At 44.4% G+C, this 23,579-nt stretch overlaps 1 protein-coding gene across 3 annotated transcripts in view; it reads left to right on the top strand.

Annotated features, from left to right (window-relative positions):
* The window catches only part of megf6a (multiple EGF-like-domains 6a), a 96,625-nt gene that overhangs the window by 52,220 nt on the left and 20,826 nt on the right, over positions 1-23,579 (top strand). For 2 of the 3 annotated variants that reach the window (XM_042097357.1, XM_042097358.1), the window contains 13 exons: positions 2,203-2,325; positions 6,412-6,537; positions 12,017-12,139; positions 12,914-13,036; positions 13,652-13,789; positions 14,797-14,919; positions 15,319-15,441; positions 16,472-16,639; positions 16,817-16,948; positions 17,423-17,551; positions 18,139-18,267; positions 18,459-18,593; positions 18,681-18,815. In XM_042097357.1, the coding sequence (XP_041953291.1) occupies positions 2,203-2,325; positions 6,412-6,537; positions 12,017-12,139; positions 12,914-13,036; positions 13,652-13,789; positions 14,797-14,919; positions 15,319-15,441; positions 16,472-16,639; positions 16,817-16,948; positions 17,423-17,551; positions 18,139-18,267; positions 18,459-18,593; positions 18,681-18,815 (1,707 nt within the window). Of the gene's footprint in view, positions 1-2,202; positions 2,326-5,684; positions 6,099-6,411; positions 6,538-12,016; positions 12,140-12,913; positions 13,037-13,651; positions 13,790-14,796; positions 14,920-15,318; positions 15,442-16,471; positions 16,640-16,816; positions 16,949-17,422; positions 17,552-18,138; positions 18,268-18,458; positions 18,594-18,680; positions 18,816-23,579 lie in introns of those variants that run through there. The other variant, XM_042097359.1, reaches the window with a different exon arrangement.

Here is a 23,579-nt window from a genome sequence, read left to right on the forward strand (position 1 = left end):
GATGAGTCCCATTAGTGGTCCTCAGGAAATGTGTCGCTCTCCTCGCCAGTAACGCTTTAAATCAATATATCATTTACACACTATAAAACGTGAACTATGTGCAGGCCGTGCAATAAATGTTTCTCAGCCGTGCGAAAGCTAATGAGGCCTAAAGTTGTAACGTCTGAGTTGTCGAACCCAGCGGCGTACTGTAGGCCGCGGCAGTCTCTGGACTACAGAAGGCAGGCTGTGGAGGAGACTGGCTTAGAGTTATTGCTTATCTGGAACTGTGTGCTGGGGAGTGTAATTCAAAGGTTGTGGACAGTGTTCTTCAGGAAGCCACCAGCGAAGCGTGTGCATGGAGAATTTCGAAAATCCTGGTGTTTGTTATGGAGATGGGCCTGATCGTTTGGTTCACTTTGTGTGTCTATTTTTCCTCACACTGCCAAATTATTTCACCTTCCCCTACAACAGTCATAAAAAACGTATTGCTTAAACAAATAGTAAACCCTAGAAATCCCCCGCTTAGGAAAAGAAGTAAAAGAGAGAGAAAGAAAGAAAGAAAGAAAACAAACACCTCCCACGCGAGCTCTTTTGCCTCCAACAAACGAAACACTCCTTCAAGCACAAATACTCCCTCTCAAATAAACAGAGCATTGCTGTAATTCCCCAAAGTGCTATTGGTACTAAGCGAAGCTCTCTTGACCTGTGCAGTCTTCATAACTCACTGGCTGACATGCTAATTCCCCGGCTGATTACTACTGGCTTTTACTGCTTATCACCTCGTGGTCTTTTTATAGGCCTTCTCGGCTCCTGCGCCAGCCAAGGACAGCTCCAGAAACACCGAATTTGAACTTGCTCTGTTGCTTTTTTCCCAATGAAAACACAAGCTGTGCATTGGTGTGGTTCAGTATACCTCTATCCAGTTAGAGAGAGAGAGAAATGAGAGAGAGAGAGAGAGAGAGACAGAGACAAGTTCAAAGGAAAGATGGATCCAATTAATGAAAGTTTTCTCCGTTTGTCCGTCTTCTTTCCTCGTTCTCCTCTTTCCTTCCTCTCTCTAGATCCCGCGTATAAACGTGGGAGCCATGTGGCCATGTGGGCTAAGCCTCTTTGGCCCAGTAGCTTGATCGCATTTATGTACATAATGACTAATAATGGGCCTCCAAATCCGTCTTACTTATGATGGCGAAGCCAAAGCGAATTACGCCGGTGTAGAGTTTCACCACTCAAAACGCATGACCTTAAAACCATATTTGTGTCAGGGGTCTTTGGTATAAAGCTTCGGAGGGAAATCTCTCCGAAATCATCTCCCCATGATGATAGTTAGCTGCCGGGGGGGGGGGGGGGGGGGTTGTGACGGAGGATTACCATTATTATTGTTACGGTTGATGAAGCCGCTTCGTCAGATCTTCTGAGTGCATGGTCTGCCATGAGGAAGAGGCCTAGAGGTCTGGGGACAAACCACAGGCCTGCACTAGAGGGGGGGGGGGGGGGGGGGGGGGTTGTCTGTCTGCCATGGAAGCAAACCACACAAAGAGGGCATTGAGAGGCAGCACTATGTGGGCTGATTAGGCTGTATGTTTTCTCCATGGTGATGCACTTCTGTCGGTACCTCCAGGGAATTGTTGCATGTCTGCGAATTTGGCTTCTAAAACTTCTATTGCCCAGCCCAAGCCTTTAGAGGAGTTAAGCTTAGTGTCTTGTGTATTAAGTTCAACATCTTGAGATGTAAAGATCTTGTTTGTTGATGGCTTAAAGAATTGATATCACTGAAACTGTTTTATGGGAAAGATGAGTTCTTATAAGAACGTATTATATCTAAATCAGCACTTTATATCTAAAACAGCACTCACTGATGCACTTATTCTTATTGTACTCTACCTTTTTTTTAAATGGTCCTAGAATTGTTGAGAGAATTGCTTTAAAAAGCTTTAAACTGTTTACCATGTTGTTAGTCGCTTTGGTTAAAAATGCGTCAGCCAAATGTAATGTATTGTAAAATCAATCTACATCATGATACTTATCCCTCTTTATTAATTCACCCTGAAGAAAAAGGCAGTCAGATATAGTAATAATTGTTTAGTAGCTTTTTCTCTAAAAAAACGTCTCCCAGTAAAGCTCTAAGTTACATCCTGAGCTCATAACCATCAAATGCACCGATGAGCGGGACTCTGTCAGTGTCGACTCCTCAACACCTGTGTTGTTGTTGTTGTTCTGCAGACGTTGACGAATGCCAGGTCCACAACGGAGGTTGCCAGCACAAGTGTGTGAACACACGGGGCTCCTACTACTGCGAGTGCAACCCGAGCTTCCGCCTACACACCGACGGACGCACCTGCCTGGGTGAGACATGGACATCTACATTCATTCCTTTGATGGGTGTTTGTAAAACAGTATAATGTTTACAACATAAGAGGTATCCTTCTGTTTACCGTATTGTGGTTATTATTGATGGTTTCTGTACAAGTTACCTGTTACTGCACTGTCAGGGACTAGCGGACTAGCGGCAGAAGATATCAGATGGTAGCAAAGATGGAAAGGAGTGAGCACTGCTTTTCAGGAGTCAATCAATCATATAATCAATCAATCAATCAATCAATCAATCAATCAATCCAAGCAATAAATCAGTTGATCAATCAAACCCATAATCACCATGATAATATCAAAGCAGTGGTTGATAATAATGAATTGTTACTGGTGAATAAAAATGTTTACTACGTTGTGAATGACTGTATTGAAGCCTCACATTAGTAGATCAATCACGATCGCAGTACAATCTCAATCCCACAGCAAGCCTCAGGCGGAGCGCGAGGAGCCGGAGGGTTGAGCGGGATTAGGGCTGAGACTCACAGGGGTGCTTTGAGTTCACCTGTCATAGTATGTTGGGTGGGAGCGAACCAGGTCAGCCATCTCAGCCTCTGTTATGCCTACAGTGTAAAAACAGGCTTTCAGGGGCCTGGGCACCTACATCAAAGCAGCGAGGGTGCTTCAACCTCTCTGCCATCTATCAAAGGGCCGAATGAAAGACCCTCTTGTTTGCGGCCCTGCACAGCTTTTTTTTTGTCTTTTTTTGCCACCGTTTCCCCACAAGCCTCCGTTGAGACGAGTGTGTAGCGGACGAAGAGAAGGGGCGCAGTGGACGCGCTCTCACCGTAGATCTCCGTTGTTCCCATGCCAGGCCCTGCAGTCCGTCAGCGCTCTACCTCGGCTGTCTGCTTAGCCAAGGCTGCAGCGCCGCACTTCAGTCAGTTTGTCAACCGGAGATTGAATCATCCAAAATTGCGGCAGCCGAGCGATTCATGGGAAGTCACGACTTTTCCATGGGTTTTCCTCAGAGCGCCTTTTTGTGTCTTGAGGGAGAGGCAAAGCTGCTCTAATGTAAACCCGATGAGACGTGTCAGAGAGGAATTCCTAATCATGAGAACTCATTTATTACACAGTCAATATCTCCATGTCGCGTTCCAAAGCCTTTTGAATATGCCTTATCAGCTTAACAGCACAAAAAACTGACCTCTCTGTGAACTGCCAGCCATATTTACTTTATGCTCAGTGGTACGACAATGTATTTATGTCTGTTTTTGGCCGCCAACCATCGAGCTCTCTATGCGGTGAACATTTGTTAAGCTTCGTGGCCAGAGGATCTTGTTTAAATAGTGACTCCATTAATATGGCCCTGCGTTGATGCTTGTAGTTGGGGATGTTTGATGAGGTGTAAATCTAAGTGTTGGACGTCCATCAGTGCTCTGGAGTGCGCAACAGCAGCAGGAGAGGCCTGTGCTTGTGTAGATAGCCCGGGAGTCCGCAACAGCGGCAGGAGAGGCCTGTGCTTGTGTAGATAGCCCGGGTGAACATGCAGTTACTGGCCAGGCCCCCGGGCCTTTCTCTGCTGGGTCTCTCCCTTCATGTAGGCAACGCTCCCGAGCCTGCAGCTCTCTCTCTCTCTCTCTCTCTCTCTCTCTCTCTTTCTGTTCGAGCGGCGGCCCATTCCTGTGGTTTCCCCCTGAAACCAAACCAAGTGTGCTCTGAAACCACACCAGAGAGAGACAGAGAAAGAAAAAGTGTGTGTGAGAGAGAGAGAGAGAGAGAGAGAGTGGAGGGAACACAAGCCTATCCAGACTCATGCTAAAGTAATGAATCAATGAGGGTTTTGTCCTGACAGGATCATTTGTTTTTCCTTAGCACTAATTTGTATAACTCGCTCAGGGTTTGAGCCAGCTGTCCATGATTTTCTCCTGTATGGGCAACAGGTACAATCGATTATGCATATTTGGAGATAAAAATAGCACTCATCAACTGCTGGGCAGCATGTTTTTGCGATTGTCAAGTCCACAACAGATCTCCAAATCTGTCATCTGATTATTCATCAAGAGATCATTCATGCAATATGTATTCCCCGAGACGTCACACAGCTGACAATCGAATAATGTTAATCAGTAATTGATTTTGAGCTGGGGCTCAGGCCTAATGATTAACGACTTATAGGCGTTATAGGTTTTTCCTCATTGAAAATGAAACCACTGCACACAGTCTGCCCGCGCGTGTTGTTTGGATTAGTGGTGGATGGTGCTGTAATGATGCGAAGCACATGGGCCGTCCAGTTGCTGATGTTTGGTTAAAGAGCCTCTGTTTTACGAAGAGTCAAATAACTCCCTTCTCTGGAAACGACACAGAACAACCCAGGATTGCTTTTCTGCTAAGTGAGATGTGCTGAAAAATGTCTCCCCATCCATGCGCCACACTCTATAATGAACCCCAGTTCAGGCAGCGGCGACATTCATCTCAATAACATTTCAATAAGTAGGCATTTGCGTTTACCATAACAACAATATCATGCTTTGTTATTACTTGCTAAATTGGAGCTCTTTATCCACTGCTTGCAATTAGGAAAGAATGAGGACAAAGTGGGAACGCCATGGAATGCCATGAGGAAGAAGTTAGGGGTGGATTGAGGCTTTTAAACGCCGCTTTGTTTTTGTCTTTGAGCTCCCTTTGGGAACAATGCATTTCTCATCAGACACAACTGACTGGAAACATGGCACTCGTGATGGATGATGCTAGCGAAGGCAGACAGGGGAGTCCCAGCCATCAGGCTGTCAGTCAGTCAGTCAGTCAGTCAGTCAGTCAGTCACTCACTCACTCAGGCACGTCTGTGATCACACTGAGGGAATTGACCTTTCGCGAAGCTAGAGCTGTGTATGTGTGTGTGTGTGTAAGATTGCATGTGTGTGTGTGCATGTGTGTGTCAGAACGCACATGTGTGTGTGTACAATGTGTGTGTGTGTGTGTGTGCAAGACTGCATGTGTGTGTAAGATCGCACGTGTGTGTGTGTGTGTGTGTGTGTGTGTGTGTCTGTGTGTGTGTGTCCGTGTGTGTGTTTGTGAGTGTGTGTGTAAGAGCAAACATGTGTGTTTGTGTGTGTGTGTCCATGTGTGTGTTTGTGAGTGTGTGTGTAAGAGCAAACGTGTGTGTTTGTGTGTGTGTGTGTGTATGCTGGTGGTTTTGGCAGGGCTCTAGATCTGTACACACAGGTTTGCTCTCCGTGTCTCGCTCCCCTCCTGCCTCTGAGCTTATCAGTGTACATCAGATGGCTTTTTAATGACGCAGAACAAAGCCATTTACTCTGCGACTTTGGCCCCAACAGTATTACTGCTTGGTCATCTCTGGGTGGAAAAAACAGTGGAATAAAGTGCTTATCACCTTCCAAACATCTCATCTGTGAGATGAGAACGAGCACACTTGTTTGTTTTCTCTCTGTGACTTCCCATGTCGTGAGTTCACCCTTCGCTCTTGTCGAGAGAATGTTCTTAGATACAGCTGGAGCTGCGCACTGGCGACTGTTTTCCTGGATGCGGTGAAACTGACCCCTGGGAAAATATCCCAGACAGACATGCTGGGGGATCTCTCGGCCAGGGGGAACATTTTGGTGATTGCTGTCTTCTGTCCGAAGCTGTCAAAAGGCAAAGTTGAGAAATAGAGAAATATCCTTTCTGGCCCAGTAGGGGATCCATTGGAACATGGACTGCAATGAAGAGGAATGTTTTGTAGTAGCTGCTTTGTCTCCAGCCAAAAATGATGTGATGCTCTGTACTTTTCTGATAATCTTTCACACTTTTAGGTATTGTTTTCTGTCTGTTTTTTCCGTGCTCTTGTTTCAGGACCTTTTGCCTGTCTTGTTTTGTCCATATTTTGCAGATAGCTTGCATTGTACTCCATTTGTTTTGTCTTGTAATACCAGGGGTTGCATAGCAACTTCACTCAAAGGAGGACCATCACTGGTCAACAATTTGGTGTCTGTCCCACCTGTAACCAGACTGCTCTTTCCTGCTGATAAATGTAAATACTGATCTGATAATATCTGCTCTCTTTCCTCTTATTCTCTCTCTCTCTCTCTCTCTCTCTCTCTCTCTCTCTCTCTGTCCTGTTGTCAGCTGTGCTCTCGTGTGCGGTCAGCAACGGTGGATGTGAACAGGAGTGTGTGCAGCTGTCCCAGGCTCACTTCCAGTGTCGCTGCCGAAACAACTACCAGCTTGCTGCTGACGGAAAACGTTGCAAGTGTGAGTGCTGAAAGACATCTGAAACACAGATCCCACAATCCTATTATACTAGAGCTAAGAGGGAGAAGTATGAAGGCTCCTTAAAAGCCAGTGAAACAAGTGAACCGTGTACTGTTGAAAGGTGTGACAAGATGAGAGGGTGGCTAGTTGGTTAAAGATGAACAAGTAACTTGGACAAATTTGGTGATTTTATAAGACCTCCTTACTACAAGCAGAAGGAGTAACATATTTGTCTTCCTACAGTATGTACTGCCAAAATAGTGTGACGATGTGTGCCTGCCTGAAGGCTTGTTAAAAGTCACGTATGTGACAAGCACACATGTTATCCTTCCTTGATCTCTACCACCAGAAATGTGGTGTGACTTAAAGCTTGGATGTAGGCTTGACGGGCGTGTGCGAGTTGGGTACTACTTTAAAGTGATCGAGATTGAGCTGGTTTCACTTGCCAGCCTGGGTGTTTTCGGGGAAACAGAGTAACAGTTGAAATTGTTCAGGCTATTACCATGACACCTCATTGAGCCTCCAGCAGATTTGAGGTCTTACATGACCGTAATAAAATAACAAGCCGTTGTTTCTCTTTCTCTTTGCTCCAACCAATATGGATGGAAAATGTCATGGATCAACATGAAAGGATCAACCACAGTGCCCCCTCCACCTCCCCCACCCCCCATCTTTCCCCCAGGGAGGACATCGTTGGTTCAGCTTCCTCTCCCCACGAAGACGATTGATCTGTCTTGTCTCCAGTTCAGATCACGTAGATTTGCAGATACGACATTGTGACAGGCAGAGGAGCTCTTGAGCGCTTGGGTTCCAGCCACGGGCATAAATCAGCAGTCATTAATGAGATATTTGATGGATTCTCGCGTGTAAAATGTAAGGCCAGTTGGCGTAATGACAGAGGGTTGGGGATGGAAAAGGAGGAATCGCATGTCAGGGATGGACACAGATGTTCTGGATCAGTTCTTGAGAATTCTTGGATGGTGCTCCAGATGAGGTTTTGCCATTGGAGCCCTCCTGACAGTCCTGGTGCCGGTGCTTGTTTTGATAAGTCCACATCCTGGATGCCTGACTGGATGGTGAGAGCACTGTTCACCCAGTGACAAAGTCACTCTGACTCAAACCTGAAGTGTGCGCACACTCAAAAGTGAACTGAACAAATGGCGCAGATTTACCCAAATACTGTACGGTCAGTTCGTCAGGCTATGTTCTGGCTGCAAAAAGCAAATACTGCATAGACACTGACTACTATTTTGTCATTATGGTTGACCAATTTGGGCTTTGTGTCTATATTACGTAAGAACCTGCAGGCGTGTTTTCCATATTTTACACTGGTCCATATCTGTTCTGGGCCAGGACTGCTTTAGAATTGCTTTAGAACTGCTAACATCTAGGTTGGTCAAGAGCAGGGTAGGAATTTCACGGCGGCCACGACGGCCCCTTGCGTTGGCCATGATGCCCCTTTGAAAATCAGAGGTTTATAGGCCACTGTGGCCTTGGTGCCCCCTTCTTTCAATATTCTGGTTTGCGTCCCACTAATAGCCTATTTTATTAGCCTATGGCCTGTCAGAATAATCTTAGCATTCACAGTGCAAATTAATTTAGTCTTTTACGCAGTGGAGAAAGTGACAGCGCACGGCAAGAAAGGAAGTGCGTCCAAATTCACCCATTCTTCTCTGTTGAACTACTCGCGAAGCAGCCTACTCATCATACAGACATCACAAGTATCACATCACATGAAAGAGCTTTTTCTCAGCTTTTAAACGATGTTAGCCTCTAATTGCTGTGGTGAACGGTTCGCGAGACAAGTAAATAATATTATTAAATTGAATCATAAATTTTAGTTTCTGCACCTATCTCCCTACCCATTCATCTCGGTGGAATACTTCACGAACCCTTCGTTCAACACATGACAAACCACATATCAAAATAAAGCGCAGACCTTACTGAACACAAAGGTGTAAAGCAGTCCCCTGTACAGTTAGCTGTTCCAGAGTAATCCGGTTTTGAATTTGCAGCAAATTTTGACATGCATGTTACCAAATTCGGGCTTTAAGTTTCACAATGTGTTTACATTTTTCTACATGATTTCATAACAGGCCAAATACAAAATAAATGTTACAAATATCACCTAGATATCGGTAAATATATCAAAATCAGAGGATATACAGCTGACTAAGAGTTTGTGAAAGTAGCCTTAATGATCACAAAATGCTAAGCATGCATCTAGGCTATTTGAGTTTCTTAAAGCTGAGCTGTGCTTAAATTATTCAATACGTGATTTCATAACAGGCCAAATATAAAATAAATGTTAAATATAGCCTAGATATCTGTAAATATTAGATGATCAGATGATTTACAGTTATATGTAATATGTCATGTTTCATGTTTTTATAATGTTTCATACAGTGATGCAGGTATACTGCTGTGAATAGGCTAAATACAACTTTGATCATTTTTATAGCCAATAGTTAACTTTGGCTTTGGTGCCCTGACATGTGGCCTTTGTGCAGCCCACCAAATATGGCCAACTGAAGGCCAAGTGGCCTTGCCCATAAAATGGTGAAATCCCAAGCCTGGTCAAGAGGCAGTAAAGAGATTTTGTCAAAATCTCCGCTAACAGCTAACATACTTGCCCCGAAAATACTACCAACACTACAGCTGGTACTGACATAAGCTTGCTGGTTTGCAATTTCAGCAGTAATAGTATGCGAAGTTGCGCTGTTCAATTTTGCAGGGTTTCGTGCCTAGACCACAAAACTACACAGTGAATAGCCTGAATGGCAGTTATGGCTGTATTCATCTCCACTTCTTATGACCATGAGCTATCAAAATTAATCAGAGGCTGTTGTGAAACGTAGCTACCTACACAAAAAAAAACATACCCTAAGAATTTACAAAGCATCACTTTCACTTATATGTGAAAGTGGATATGAAGCTTCTTAGCTGTGCTGCACTGTGTCATTTATTTCATTTCTGGTTCTCTTTGCTTCTGATGAGGGAGCAAGCTTCAAAATATTCCGCTAATCAGGCCTGTGTTTATGTTAAAGCCCTCGATGAGCTGGCCAGAATGACAGCTATGCAACCTTACATTTCATGCCGATTTGGAACGTGGAGTAATTTGGAGGTGGCTGCACTGTATCATGTGTCCGGTAAACTCAGTGAGTGTGCTGAAAGCATCCCTCAGGCATGTGCCTCTTGCCAGGCAGATTATTCCAGGAATTAACTGATGCTTTGTGGATTTGGATCATTAAACAAATCCCTCTCTTGGGTTTGCCCAACCGTGTCCGCTGAAAGACCAGTGTTTTCTTTTCATAATAAAGTACTTTTAGATGAACCATCAGGAAAGCGTGAATATCCGAAAGCACTTATCCACAGTTTGTTGTCCTGCTAAGAATGTGAATGGTTTTACCCCATAATATGGAGACTACCCTATCTGCCTCAACGAGCAGTCTGAGCAGTTAGCATAATAAAGCAGGCAGCCAGTCTAATAACAGTAATACCTGCAGATGTAAAACAGAGCTTGGTTGTTGGAATGTGAATTGCACCTATGCTAATGTGCCCAATTACATTGGGGTGTTGGCATTTGTGTTACTTTAACCTAATTTCCTACATGCCCTCCTTTAAGTGGTCAGGCCAAAGCGTCAGCAGATGGTCTACTGCTCTTACCGAGGTTTCCAGAATAAATTTTGATCTTACATTTTTTTGAAAGTGTCCCAAAACTGCAGAGTCTACTATAGACTACTAAGGACACTACAAACTACTAAGGACACTACAGACTACTAAGGACACTATAGACACTACAGACTACTAAGGACACTAGAGACACTACAGGCTACTAAGGACACTACAGACTATTAAGGCCACTACAGACACTACAGACTACTAAGGACACTACAGACTACTAAGGATACTACAGACTACTAAGGCCACAACAGAGGCCACTACAGACTACTAAGGACACTACAGACTACTAAGGCCACAACAGAGGCCACTACAGACTACTAAGGACACTACAGACTACTAAGGCCACAACAGAGGCCACTACAGACTACTAAGGACACTACAAACTACTAAGGACACTACAAACTACTAAGGACACTACAGACTACTAAGGACACTATAGACACTACAGACTACTAAGGACACTAGAGACACTACAGGCTACTAAGGACACTACAGACTACTAAGGCCACTACAGACACTACAGGCTACTAAGGACACTACAGACTACTAAGGACACAACAGACTACTAAGGCCACTACAGACACTACAGACTACTAAGGACACTACAGACACTACAGACTACTAAGGACACTACAGACACTACAGACTACTAAGGACACTACCAGAGGCGGACGTCCCGGGTTCAGAAAGTAAAGTCCTGCCAAGTATTTGATCCAACCATTTAGTAAACCAGCTCATCCTAATTAGCAGCCAGGTAGATCAGATAATTAGTGATATCACCTGTATTAAGTACACAGGTAGAGAGAATATATGGCAGGACTTTTACTTTCTGGAACTGGGATGTCCGCCTCTAGTCACTACAGAGGCAGATCTCATTTGCATTTCAATACAATGAATTGGCGATATAATAAATGGTCCAATTATCAATTCTCAACTCTCAATAATACTGCAATCTTGTTAATGTTATCACGACAACTGAGCTCCTCAGTGGCTCCAAGTACAGTTTACTGTACCACTGGAGGCATTAGAGATCATTATAAGCAAACATATGAACCGATTGTGTTTTTTCATTTGTGTAAACCTCCCCATCTCTTCCGACCCTTCATCTTGATATCTCACCACTGTGCTCTATTGGAAAAGTAATATAAACTGCAAGAGTCTGAGTGTGTGTGTGTGTGTGTGTGTGTGTGTGTGTGTGTGTGTGTGTGTGTGTGTGTGTGTGTGTGTGTGTGTGTGTGGTGGAATAAGGCTCCCGTGGAGCACGTTTTCACGGGGACGAACCTGGAAGTGATTATGGTCATTTGAGTACTAGAGAGGATAACAGCTCTCTCATTTACCTCAATTACACCCTTACCCAGTCATTCACTTGGGGAGAGTTGGGGAGATGACGCAGCACAACTATATGTGATTGTCTATAATGTGTGTGTGTGTGTGTGTGTGTATGTGTGTGTGTGTGGGGGGGGTGGGAGATGGGTACAGGGGTGAAAAGTCAATTTAAACAGGTAAATGTATACAGGCATTTTTTTTATTGTCCGTCAATCCCTCCAGGTCCTTGTGAGAGTTGAATGAACTGAATTTGCTGTGGGAATTTTCTAGCCTGGTCCAGTACGTAGGATGGTAACGACCAGGCTAGCAATTTTCAGAGATTGCAGTTAAAACGACAATATGTGTGTGTGTGTGTGTGTGTGTGTGTGTGTGTGTGTGTGAGACATATGACCATACAGTATGTCTGAATGCAAATGAGGCGTGAAGGTGTGCAGTCTGGTCATGTGAGGCCATTGTGTGTGTTTTGCAGTGAGGAGCCCCTGTGCAGAGAGAAATGGGGGGTGCATGCATACGTGTCGCAACGACAGTGGACGCGCCCGCTGTGAGTGTAACCGTGGATACCGCCTTGCGGAGGACAACAGAAGCTGTGAAGGTAAACAGGGCCTGACAGGGATTTGCCATGGAATATTCCTCCCACGCTCATAAATTCATCAAGGAATCTACAGGCTTCCCTCTCTGGAACTGCATCTGATGCAGCAGTCATTTGTTCTTGGTGTGTTCATAAGATGTTTATTTCCCATGGCTGTCAGAGGTGGAAAATAGAATGAGTGTGTGTATGGTTGTGTGTGTGCACATGTATTTCTGTTTGTGAGTGTATGTGTGTGTGTGTGTGTGTGTGTGTGTGTGTGTGTGTGTGTGTGTGTGTGTGTGTGTGTGTGTGTGTCTCTGTGTGTGTGTGTGTGTGTGTGTGTGTGTGTGTGTGTGTGTGTGTGTGCACATGTTCTGTTTGTGAGTGAGTGTATGTGTGTGTGTGTGTGTGTGTGTGTGTAAGAGTGTGTGTGTGTGTGTATGTGTATGTGTGTGTGTGTGTGTGTGTACAGTGTGTTCTGTTTCAAGTCTGTTGAATAAGAGAAGACTGAGACGGAGCACTATGGAACTGCACCCATCCCCTTTTAAGTTCGTCCAGGCCCAGAGCCTCGGCCAGCTCGCATCCCGGGCCGTGCCATAACCACTTTTTGGGTTATAGAGAACCATAAATCTAACACCCATGGCGTAGAACAGCTGCAGAACTGTGATGTTGATACTTACAGGCCTGATTTAGTCCGATGTGACCCGGGTGGGTGGATGGGTGGGGGGTTTCAAAGGGGGGTTCCTACTCCAAGCGTGTACTCCAAGAGTGGCCGAGTTTCTCTGTTGCTCTCGGCAGATGTTGACGAGTGTGAGACTGGCCAGGCAGGGTGCGCCCATGGATGCCTCAACACCCCCGGCTCCTTCGCCTGCATCTGTGACGCCGGGTACGAGCTGGGCTCCGACAGCAGGAGATGCTTCCGTGAGTCACCTTTTCTCCCATCACCATGTCGTCTGTTATTGTGGAAAGCTGACTAAAACATGTCAACACATCAAAATGATTGTAGTCTGTAAAGACATAAAGCATGGACTTGTCTGTACTTGTGCCAGTTTTAATCGGTGTCTTACCCCTCTCTTCAATGCGAGTCCAGCTTCTGTGGTCTTGACCCTTCCCTGACCACTTGAGCATGAAACTTGACACATCAAGTTTGTTAATCTCATTACTTAAAGGAGAAATCCGGCGAGTTTGGGGCATGAACATGGGTGCTCACGGACATGCCCCCAGAGTGTAGTGCTGTAGCTGTCTGTCTGCGTTAGCTGCTGGCTGTAGCAACTCGAGCTAGGTAAAACCGTTTGTATTTGTTTGCGTACTGACAGTACTCGGTGACCTCGAGAAACGGAGATCTATGTGAAAACTCGCCTGATATCTCCTTAAATTATGTGTTAGGGGTCTAGCAGTATAAAAGTTCAGACATGTGCAGAGTGTGCAACTTGTTGTTTGTTTCAAGAACTGTGTTAATTTGAGAATCTGCTGATGCAGTTATAGTTCAGATGAAACCCTGCCGTGACACTCTTTCCCCTTGAATCTCCATCCCAGGGATTGAAATGGAGATCATTAACAGTTGCGAGACGGGAAACGGGGGCTGCTCTCATCACTGTCAGCACTCCACTCTCGGCCCCGTCTGCAGCTGTAACTATGGCTACCAGCTCGACGATGACCTCAAGACCTGTTTGGGTAAGCTGGGTCATTGGCTCGCTGCAGCGAAAAAGCCGCCTCCGCTAACATGCAGCAGCTGTTCCAACATGGCAGACACGTTAAATATTTTGTTTTCTTTTTGAAGATCTAATGTCTAGTGTTGACAGGTCAGAGTGAGTGAAACAAAACTCCACTGTCCTCCCCAAAGAGTGCTAGAGCTGACTAAAGTCACCATTATTCACTAAAACAGATTCATCATTGGTGTCACCAACCCTTACGTGACACTTAAGAGGGTGTTTTTTTATATCTTGTAGGGGTGGGCGATATATATCGTCTGCGATAATAATCGTGATTGTTGTTTTAACGATGTGCAAATTGACATTATCGAGTATTTAAATTACTTATGGGGAAAAAACACTCGAAATCACGCATTGAATCATTAGCATCTCTATGGGATTTCTCATATACATTAGCCATAAGCTAACGCATTAGTTTATATTCTGGAATGCTAGCCTACATGATTGCTCTTAAACAAAACATCGAAGGAAATAACTGAGATGTACTCTGTTGGTCTGCTTAGTTTTACAGTGAATCCTATGTAAAGGTTTGAAAGGAACTTCAGCTTCAGACGTTCTCTTGGGAAAGGCCTATTCATCTTCTCTAATGTAGCTGGCTAGACCATGTCATTGCCACACACACAAGTGGGGGCAGAATTGGAAATGTGTCATAGAGTGACAATGCATTGGTTGATTTGGTTAAGTCACAGGTTAGGTTATTGGTTATTATTGTAATGATGCTATTAATAAATAATGAGGATATCGGACTAATTATCGTTATCGTCAAAATCACAAAAAAAATCGAGATATTATTTTTTGTCCATATCGCCCACCCCTAATATCTTGTTTTAGAAAATAAACGGTTGTAGAAAATAAATGTTTCCCTAGTCACCTCCGGTCCCTCTCCTCTCCCTGCGCAGCTTTAGCTTTTTGACCTCATTTCCTGTGTCCCCATGGTGGGAGTTGACTGGACCCATTTGTCTTCCGCAGACCTTGACGAATGTGTGGAGGGCAGCTCATGCTGTGAGCAGGACTGCACCAATTACCCCGGGGGCTACGAATGCTACTGCCGGGCTGGGTACCGCCTCAACGCAGACGGGTGTGGCTGTGACGGTACGCACGGGCCATTCACGCTCCGCTGAAACATTCTGTGTTCCTTTGCCACATAAACCTCCAGCGAGAACAGAAATGACAGCGCCTGTGGAACTTCACTTATGAAACTGCTACATTTCCATCCATGTTTAGTGTCCCACAGAGAAGCGTGCAGCACAGGGAAGCCATAGATTTGAAGAGTGCTGGTGATGATTGGAAATGAGTTATGAGTTTCTGTTGCAGTGCTGAACCAGTTGAACTACTGCATCATTAGAACAGAAGAACATTGTCTGTAATTCATTAGTTTGATTCAGTTTTGCTCTCTTCACATTTCACATGGCATTTTCTGATTGAGACCTTTGGGTCTCAAGTTGGGTCCATCATACTGACCGACTTCCCTCTCCTGTTAATGGGATGCAGATGTGGACGAGTGTCTCTCTGACCACGGAGGCTGTGAGAACAGCTGCCAGAACACCGCCGGATCCTACCTTTGCTACTGCCACATCGGCCACCGGCTGGCCGAGGACCGCCACTCCTGCATCCGTGAGTCCTGCATGACCGCGCCGTGCTCAGAGACGTGTGCTCAGTTTTAGCAGTAGCCGCTCTTAGTCTTGGCGAGCTTCGGACTGAGCAATTAGAGAATCAGTGAAGTGTAGCCTCACGGAGAGCCCAAAGAAAAACTTACTGATATTCATCTTTTTCCCATTCCAACTTCCCCTCCCTAACCATGCTTTACTTTTCAGGCTTGGCTAAAGTCATTAATCATCTTTGATTTCAACAATATTTTAAAATAATCTATTTCAATCTATTGCTTTGGGAATTCATTTGGGAGGCATGTTGTTATAGCTTTTAACTTCTGGTAATGTTACCGTTATTGCATCTAACTTTTATTTTTTTTCACCGTTGCTAAAACACTAAACCCCATTCTCTGAACCAAATGCTCAGTTGCTTGAACACATGTATTGAATCGATCACTTTTTTGGCAAAACCATAAACAGTTTTCATCTAGTAAAACACAATTTGCAGATCTCATTGACTGTTTTTGCAAAACTCCAAAAACATTTACATTGTAGGCTGTAGACTGTATTTCTCGTTTACAGTACTGTAAGTGAGTGTCTGTCTTTTTCAGTACCTTTTCCAATACTTTATTTTTACTGGATTTACAGTAGCCTAAATGTTGTAGGTTGTTTGTTATGAAATATTTTTTCCTTTGGTTTTTTTTGTGTAACAACTGCTCAGTAGTGTTTTCATGTTGACTGCTTTGTAAATGATCTGAAGACATTATTTGGTTTTGAGCACAGGTACAACTGTTTTGAGGGCTATTGTTCAGTTTTGCAAGAAGTGTCAGAGGTTTTGTGAATGTAGTTTGAGAATGGAGGTTTGTGTTTACATTTTTGATAAAAGGGTGGAAGGTTTAAAAAAAAAATGTGGTTTAGCAATTGTGAAAAACTGTAACTTTTGACTGTTACTCTCACTGTTACATCTGACTCAACTATAACATCAGTTTTGTAAAGACGCATGCTGTGTAAACTCTGCATTCACATAGTGACCATATTGAACGTGTCTCTCTCAGCCCTTGAAGGTTCTGTGGAGGCCTTGTCCAGCCGGCGTGCGGTGGAGCGCAGGCTGCCTCAAATCACTCTGCTGCGGGACTTCGCTCAGCCGCTGGAGCGCTATGATGACTACGAGGAGGATGGCCTGGGAGAGCTGCGTGCCGAGAGCACACTGTCAGAGAAATTTGGCAAGTCTGCTTCACAAAACGCCACATTGCACCCCTTGTCCCGTCCCTGCCATTAATATTCTAACTGTTGAGTTGCGAAATCCTGGATGAGCAAACGCTAGCAGACCCAGTTAGTGCTAACGTAATTCCGCTCACAGAGTGCCACCCCGCCTCTCTCTCTCTCTACCTTTTCAACAGTTTGCTTAGATGACACGTTTGGCCATGACTGCAGTTTGACCTGCGAGGACTGCTCCAATGGAGGCTTGTGTAATCTCGAGCAAGATGGCTGTGATTGTCCTGATGGCTGGACAGGAATCATCTGTAACCAGAGTGAGTTCAGTGTGGAAATTTAACATGTAGTCAAGAAATAAGTCAAGCAGCAGCAAGCAAGCAGCCTGTGTATTAATATTGGCATTAAAGGAGAATTCCGCTGATTTTTCACATAGATCTCTGTTTCTGGAGGTCACCGAGTACTGTTGGCACGAAAAAACGAAAACAATCGGTTCTACTCACTCAGCTTGAGTTGCTGCAGCCAATGGCTAGAGCTGCCAGGAAGCTACAGTGCTACACTCTGGGGGCATGAACTTGGGGGCTCATGAGCATGCCCCCATAGTGTAGCACTGTAGCTCTAGCTGTTGGCTGCAACTCGAGCTAGGTAGAACTGATTGTTTTCTTTATTTTCTTTATTTTTTTTCCGTACCGACAGTACTCGGCAATCTGAACAACCTGGATATGTATGGAGGAAAGGTCTAGTCATAATGCTGGACGCTACTTTGAAATCTGTCATGTCTGCACCCAATCCAGCCTGCCCGGATGGCATGTTCGGGAGGAACTGCTCCTTCAGCTGTAAATGCAAGAATGGTGCCACGTGTGATGCAGTTAGCGGGCAGTGCCGGTGCCCACCTGGGGTCAGTGGAGAGATGTGCCAGGATGGTGAGTCAAGTGGAACATGCCTTTCATTCAGGTCAATACTTCAAACACTGTGTATAATAGTCTAGCAGGAGTAGTAGGTTCCCATGCACCAGCTTGGCATTGTTTTATAAACTGTTATTTTAGGACCCTAATATATGTCAGAGCAGACGTGTGGTTCTGTTCGTTTTCGGGATGGTTTGGGTAGACTCTCGTTGCTATTCCCGCAAATGGGTTCACTGTCGTCTGTTGGAGACTCGCTAGGTTTTCATTGGGTTTATACTGTTGGAAGTTCATCCAGAATTCAGTTTGATGTGGTTGGATTGGCCATTACCAAATCACACAACTCTCCTTTAAAGTAGAATGCTTTTTTAGGCTTTTACCTAAACCAAACCAAACTGACTGATTGGTGTTCCAGAAGGGTGGCTAGGGTCAGAGTATCTCTTACAGGGTCTGGACATGTGTATTTTAGGTAATGCCAGCTCTTAAAAGCATTTTACAAATCAGACAAATTTTTTGATAAATGCAATGTTCTATGGATAAAGTTATAGTTCCTTAATATGTGAAGTAAAATCATGATGGAGAGGAAATTACATTGCTGTTTATTTCAGGCTGCCCAAAGGGCTTTTATGGCAAGTATTGCAACAAGAGGTGCAACTGTGCCAATAATGGACGTTGCCATCGCACCTACGGGGCGTGCCTGTGTGACCCTGGACTCTATGGAAGGTTCTGTCACCTACGTAAGTCTCACAATATAGTTTTTGCTTGTTTGTTTTTATGTCTCTTACTCTTGTATTTTGTTTCAAAAAAGAAAAATACTACTGTATATTTCTGAATAGTTAGTGTTTGCAACCATGTTTGGTTATTTGGCTTGAGTTTGTCCTTCGTTTGAGTTTGTATGTTTAAACAGGTGTGTGTGTTTTGTGTCCAGCATGTCCTAAGTGGGCTTACGGTCCAGGCTGCTCCGAGGAGTGCAAGTGTGTGCAGCAGAACACTCTAGAATGTCACCGTCGTCATGGCACCTGTGTGTGCAAACCAGGCTACCAGGGCAAGACGTGCAGTGATGGTTAGTGGAACTGGTTAAGACAGGACTCTCTGACATTGGTAAACACTTCCTGGATGCTGTCACTCAACCTCTTATCTTCTATTTCAGAGTGTGAAAGTGGATATTATGGCACTGGGTGTAAGAGGAGATGTGCCTGCCCATCTGGAGTGTCCTGTGATCATGTGACAGGGCTTTGTCAGCGTCAATGTCCTGCTGGTCTGCGTGGAGAGAACTGTGAACTGGGTAGGTGTTGAGTACTTGAATTACCGTGTGGAATTAACTCTTATCAGAGTTGAATTTAGTGCTCTTTAGGTATGATTTTGTGCTATTCTACAGAGTGTTACTCTATAAACTGTGTTTATACATAGTTGTACAAAAAATAGGATGACTGAGGATTAATTGTACTCTACAGTTATTGATGAAGGCCTTTGTGATCCTTAGGGGTATGGTTATGTACAGGTAAGTACTTGTAAGTGTAAAACAACACTGATTGTGGCACTATGTAACAGTGAAGTATAACAGTAACAGTGCCTCTCCAGCAGTTCCCAACATTAAAGGAACAGTGTCTCTTTCCAACATTTCCCAACAGTATGGGAACAGGGTTTCACCAACAGTTCCCAACCATATGGGAACAGTGTTTCACCAACAGTTTTTCCAACTGTAGAGGACCAGTGTCTCCTCTCCCAAGAACAACATGAAAGCTAAAGCTCCTGTTGACTCATTTTAAAGACTGAGGGATGTGGTTGGAGTCATTGCACTCATTACTCAAGTTAACCCCTGGCAACCGCTGTGCAAGCCTGGAACGGACCTCATGCATGTCCGGGTTTTGGGTTCCGGGTCCGGGCCGGATCACAGCCAGAACTCCCTTGGAAACAACTCCCACAAAGCCGGTGGTCTGCATCTCCTTGTCAGTACTTGATTCCCTTTACGAGAACTCATCAATATGTTTTACAAGCCAGATTTTGTCTCTTCCTCCCTTTTTGACCTTTCAATGAGAGCCACATGGAAAAGCTTGCTCTAATATTAAAGGATAATTCCGGCATTTAGCACTTTAACCCTTAAAGGAGTACCGTCACGAATGTTGGGAAATTACACCTTTAAGGGTTAAGTCCCTTTTCTGGTTTGTTTTGGATGAACTAGAGTGGTGGACACCGACATTTTAACGATGGGTCCTGTCTCGACTTTCTGACTCGTTTTGAATTGCCTTTGACTGGCTGGCTATGGGCATGCACAAACATGTCCTTAAAACAACTCTTAATGTTCGTTTTCGAAACTGTGCAACTCACCGAGTGGTTAGTGGTGGTGTTAGTGGTTAGTGGTTAGTGGCAATAGCACTTGGAAGTACTTTGACCTAGCATAGTAATATTAATTAACACCTAATTGTAGATCCTATCCACCACAGAGTTCAGCCGACCCCTCAGCCTCCCCCTCCCCTTCCGAGGCACACACACAGTCATTTCCATAAATAGAGACAACCTGCCCTGAAGTAGCAGGTAGTGGTAAAGTAGATTGTGAACAATCATGGTTATAACATGCATTGTGAAGGGTTGTGATAACAAGCAGAAGTATTATAGTGATTTCATGTTTCATAGAATTCCGCTTTGCTGCAAACGGCGGAAAGTAGTGATGGGGACGAGACCGCCTATGCCGAGTCCGAGACAAGACCGAGTCTTTGAAGGGTCGAGACCGAGTCGAGACTGAGTCCGTTGGTTTTCAAATACAGTCGAGTCCGAGTCAAGACCGAGTCTTTGAGGAAGCAAGTCCGAGTCGAGACCGAGTCCTTTAGGAGTCGAGACCAAGACCATAAAAACATGTCAGTTTTCATATTCATGATTTAATATCACCCCAATTAATAATCAACAGTTAGGCCCATGGAATTTCACCATTTTAGGGGCAAGGCCACTTGGCCTTCAGTTGGGCATATTTGGTGGGGGGCACAAAGGCCACATGTCAGGGCACCAAGGCCAAAGTTAACTATACAGTAGTGGGCTATAAAAATAATCAAAGTTGTATTTAGCCTATTCACAGCAGTAGACCTGCATCACTGTATGAAACATTACAAAAACATGAAACATGACATATTACATAGAACTGTAAATCATCTGATCATCTAATATTTAGATGTCTAGGCTATATATTAATATTAATATTTATATTTATTTTATATTTGGCCTGTTATGGAATCATGTATTGAACAATTTAAGCACAGCTCAGCTTTAAGAAACTCAAATAGCCTAGATGCATGCTTAGCATTTTTTGATCATTAAGACTCCTTTCACAAACTCTTACTCAGCTGTATATCCTCTGATTTTAATATTTACCTATATCTACGCAATATTTGTAACATTTATTTTGTATTTGGCCTGTTATAAAATCATGAAGAACGATTTAAACACATTTTGAAACACTTTGGGCACCAAGGCCAACGCAAGGGGCAAAGACGTGGCCGCCGTGAAATTTCATTTTCATTTTTTTTTTATATGAACATAAAAAAATGCGCTGGTCTCGAGGACTCGGTCTGAAATTACGAGTCCTTCTCCTCCCACTGTGGTCCGAGACCGAGTCAAGACCGAGTCTTTGAAGGAACGAGTCCGAGTCGAGTCCGAGAAAGCAGAAATCGGTCTCGAGACCGGTCTCGAGTCCGAGACCGGACTCGAGTACTACATCACTGGCGGAAAGCATAGCTGGGATCTACAATTAGGTGTTATTAATATTACTACGCTAGGTCGAAGTACTCCCAAGTGCTATTGCGCCACACATTGTAGTTCTCCTGTTTATTCGCTTGGAAAATTGCCACATTTCATGTTGTGTGACCTTACACATTTTTATCAACTACTCATGCAACTGTATTTAAGTAGGGAAAACGTGGATGTTTTTGATTACTGCTATCTTCCTCCCTCTATGGCTACGTCTGAGCCCGCTAGCATAGCAACATGCTAACACATTCGCGCCGCGCACCAGAGCGCTTGAGTGCACGTACCGATACGGGAGAGGTATGACTCAACTCGTGAAAGTTAAGGTAAGAACATATATTACTAGTGACATTGGGTGGCGTGTTCTTTTAAGCAGCAGTTGACTGCAGTGAAGGAGGATCTGTTCACAGTTCACAGTAGTTGCCTGGACGCTTGCACTGTCCTGTTGGCCGAAGACCTTCATCAAGCTTCTCCAGTGGTACCACAATCTTTCCACTGCCAGGAGGTCTCCTAGCCAATCTCTCTCTTGCAAAGGGCAGAGAGGGGGGCTCTGAAGCAAGAGCCCCAGCGGCAGAGAGAGGCTGCAAGAGGGCATTTGCTCCCTTGAGTTTTTATAATCACAGCAACACAGTGACAGCTGGGAAAAGGAAGACAACCTGTGGCAGAAATGAGAACAGATCCGCAGAGAATCCTTCCGAGAGATTAAAGGTCCTTGCAGAAAGCACAGCAGAACTAAAGGTTTGTATGGCCAGGCTTAATCCCTGCGACAGACCACATGGTTCTAAGAAGCAGGGAGGGAATACCACTGCTGTCAGTTCCGTCCCGACAAGATCTAAGTGGAAAATAGACCAAGGTGGACTCCACTCCAAAGGCTAAAAGCAGTCGTGACGAGAAACCCTGTCCATGCCAAGGTGAAAGGAAGATGCAAAGTCGCGCCATCAGACCACACAACCAGAAAGCCCGGTTGAACAAACCCAGCTCTGACCGCACCCAAGCATGCCGGAGGTCTTATATAAAGAAACCCAATAGCACGCAGCGGTCTGGCTCATCCATTGTCAACCCACCAGACCACCAGACCACAGGCTTCAAGAATACCTCAGCTGATCTAAGTTTACGTGGACGTGTTAATCCAACCAGATCCCTCAATGGCAGGACCAAGTCCATCTGTGAGGGGCCTCACTGTGTTACCAAAGCTTCTCAGCCAGCTCCTCGTGAGAAGCCACGCTCTCTCTGCCATCGAGAAGTGTGAACTTCTACAGAGAGGTGGAGAAGCAGTGGACTGGTGGATATCCACAGGCACGTGCAGAGCTCTAGCACCTGCCCTTTTGCCCCTTTGATGTCCAAGTGCCCTTTTGACAAGACCCGTTTTTTACTTTTAAAAATTTGTAATACTTCCGCTAGTTCCAACGTGAATATTCGCTAAAATGTCTCATTAATAGTTTGTGAAATTAGAAATTTACAAAAATAACAATTTTCTGTGTTAATTGAAATGCCTTGTGGCCACCAATAAGTGACGTCATACATTCAGTGAACTCTCAGAAGGTGCACGCAGGCACAGTGCTGCAGGAGACGTTTGGGAGCACGGTAGGTCGCTTGGCAGTTAGCCTATCTGAACATGCAATAGTATTCAGCTTAGAGATAGAGAATAAAATGTTTAAAATTGTTTCATGTTTAATGAAGTAGGCTATAAAACCCGTTTTAACCATGTCATGGTCCATCCATTTCAATAACCTGGCAGCTTCGAAAATCTAAGGCTGAATGAACATATTCTGTTTAGGTTACTATGTTATAGTAGCTTAGGTTAGTAGACCTAGTTCATAAAACAGAGTAGGCAAACCTTTTCTAAATCGTCATAAGCCGACGACATAGGCTACTGTAGTTGTTTAACTAACCCAACTCCACACGTCGTTCTCTGTTTACAGTAGGCTACATTAAGCGTCATTTCACTCAGTGGCCACACGCACAGCACAGCACGCGAATCTGCAAGACACCAACTTGCTAATGGTGGTAGTTCACTGTGATAAACATTAAAATTATAGCCTGACAAACGAGACTAGGCAATCCAGACTAGGCAATAACATATTTGCTGCCGCTAGGGTGCGTCTAGATTTCTAGGCTATTAAAATTAGCTTTGAATTTAATCAATAAGATGTAGCCTTATAGCCTATGATCTCTGTGTAGACAATAGCCTAATGAAAACTGAAAAAACCTATCTGTCTGTGCCCTGGCTACAGTAGGCCTACAGTACATGCACTCCTATTGAATTTTCAGAACCAAGGAGAGAAATGAGAAAAATGTGTTACAGCTCTGTCTG

The sequence above is a fragment of the Alosa sapidissima genome, chromosome 7 (genome assembly GCF_018492685.1).
Source record: "Alosa sapidissima isolate fAloSap1 chromosome 7, fAloSap1.pri, whole genome shotgun sequence".
Taxonomy (NCBI): Eukaryota; Metazoa; Chordata; class Actinopteri; order Clupeiformes; family Clupeidae; genus Alosa; species Alosa sapidissima.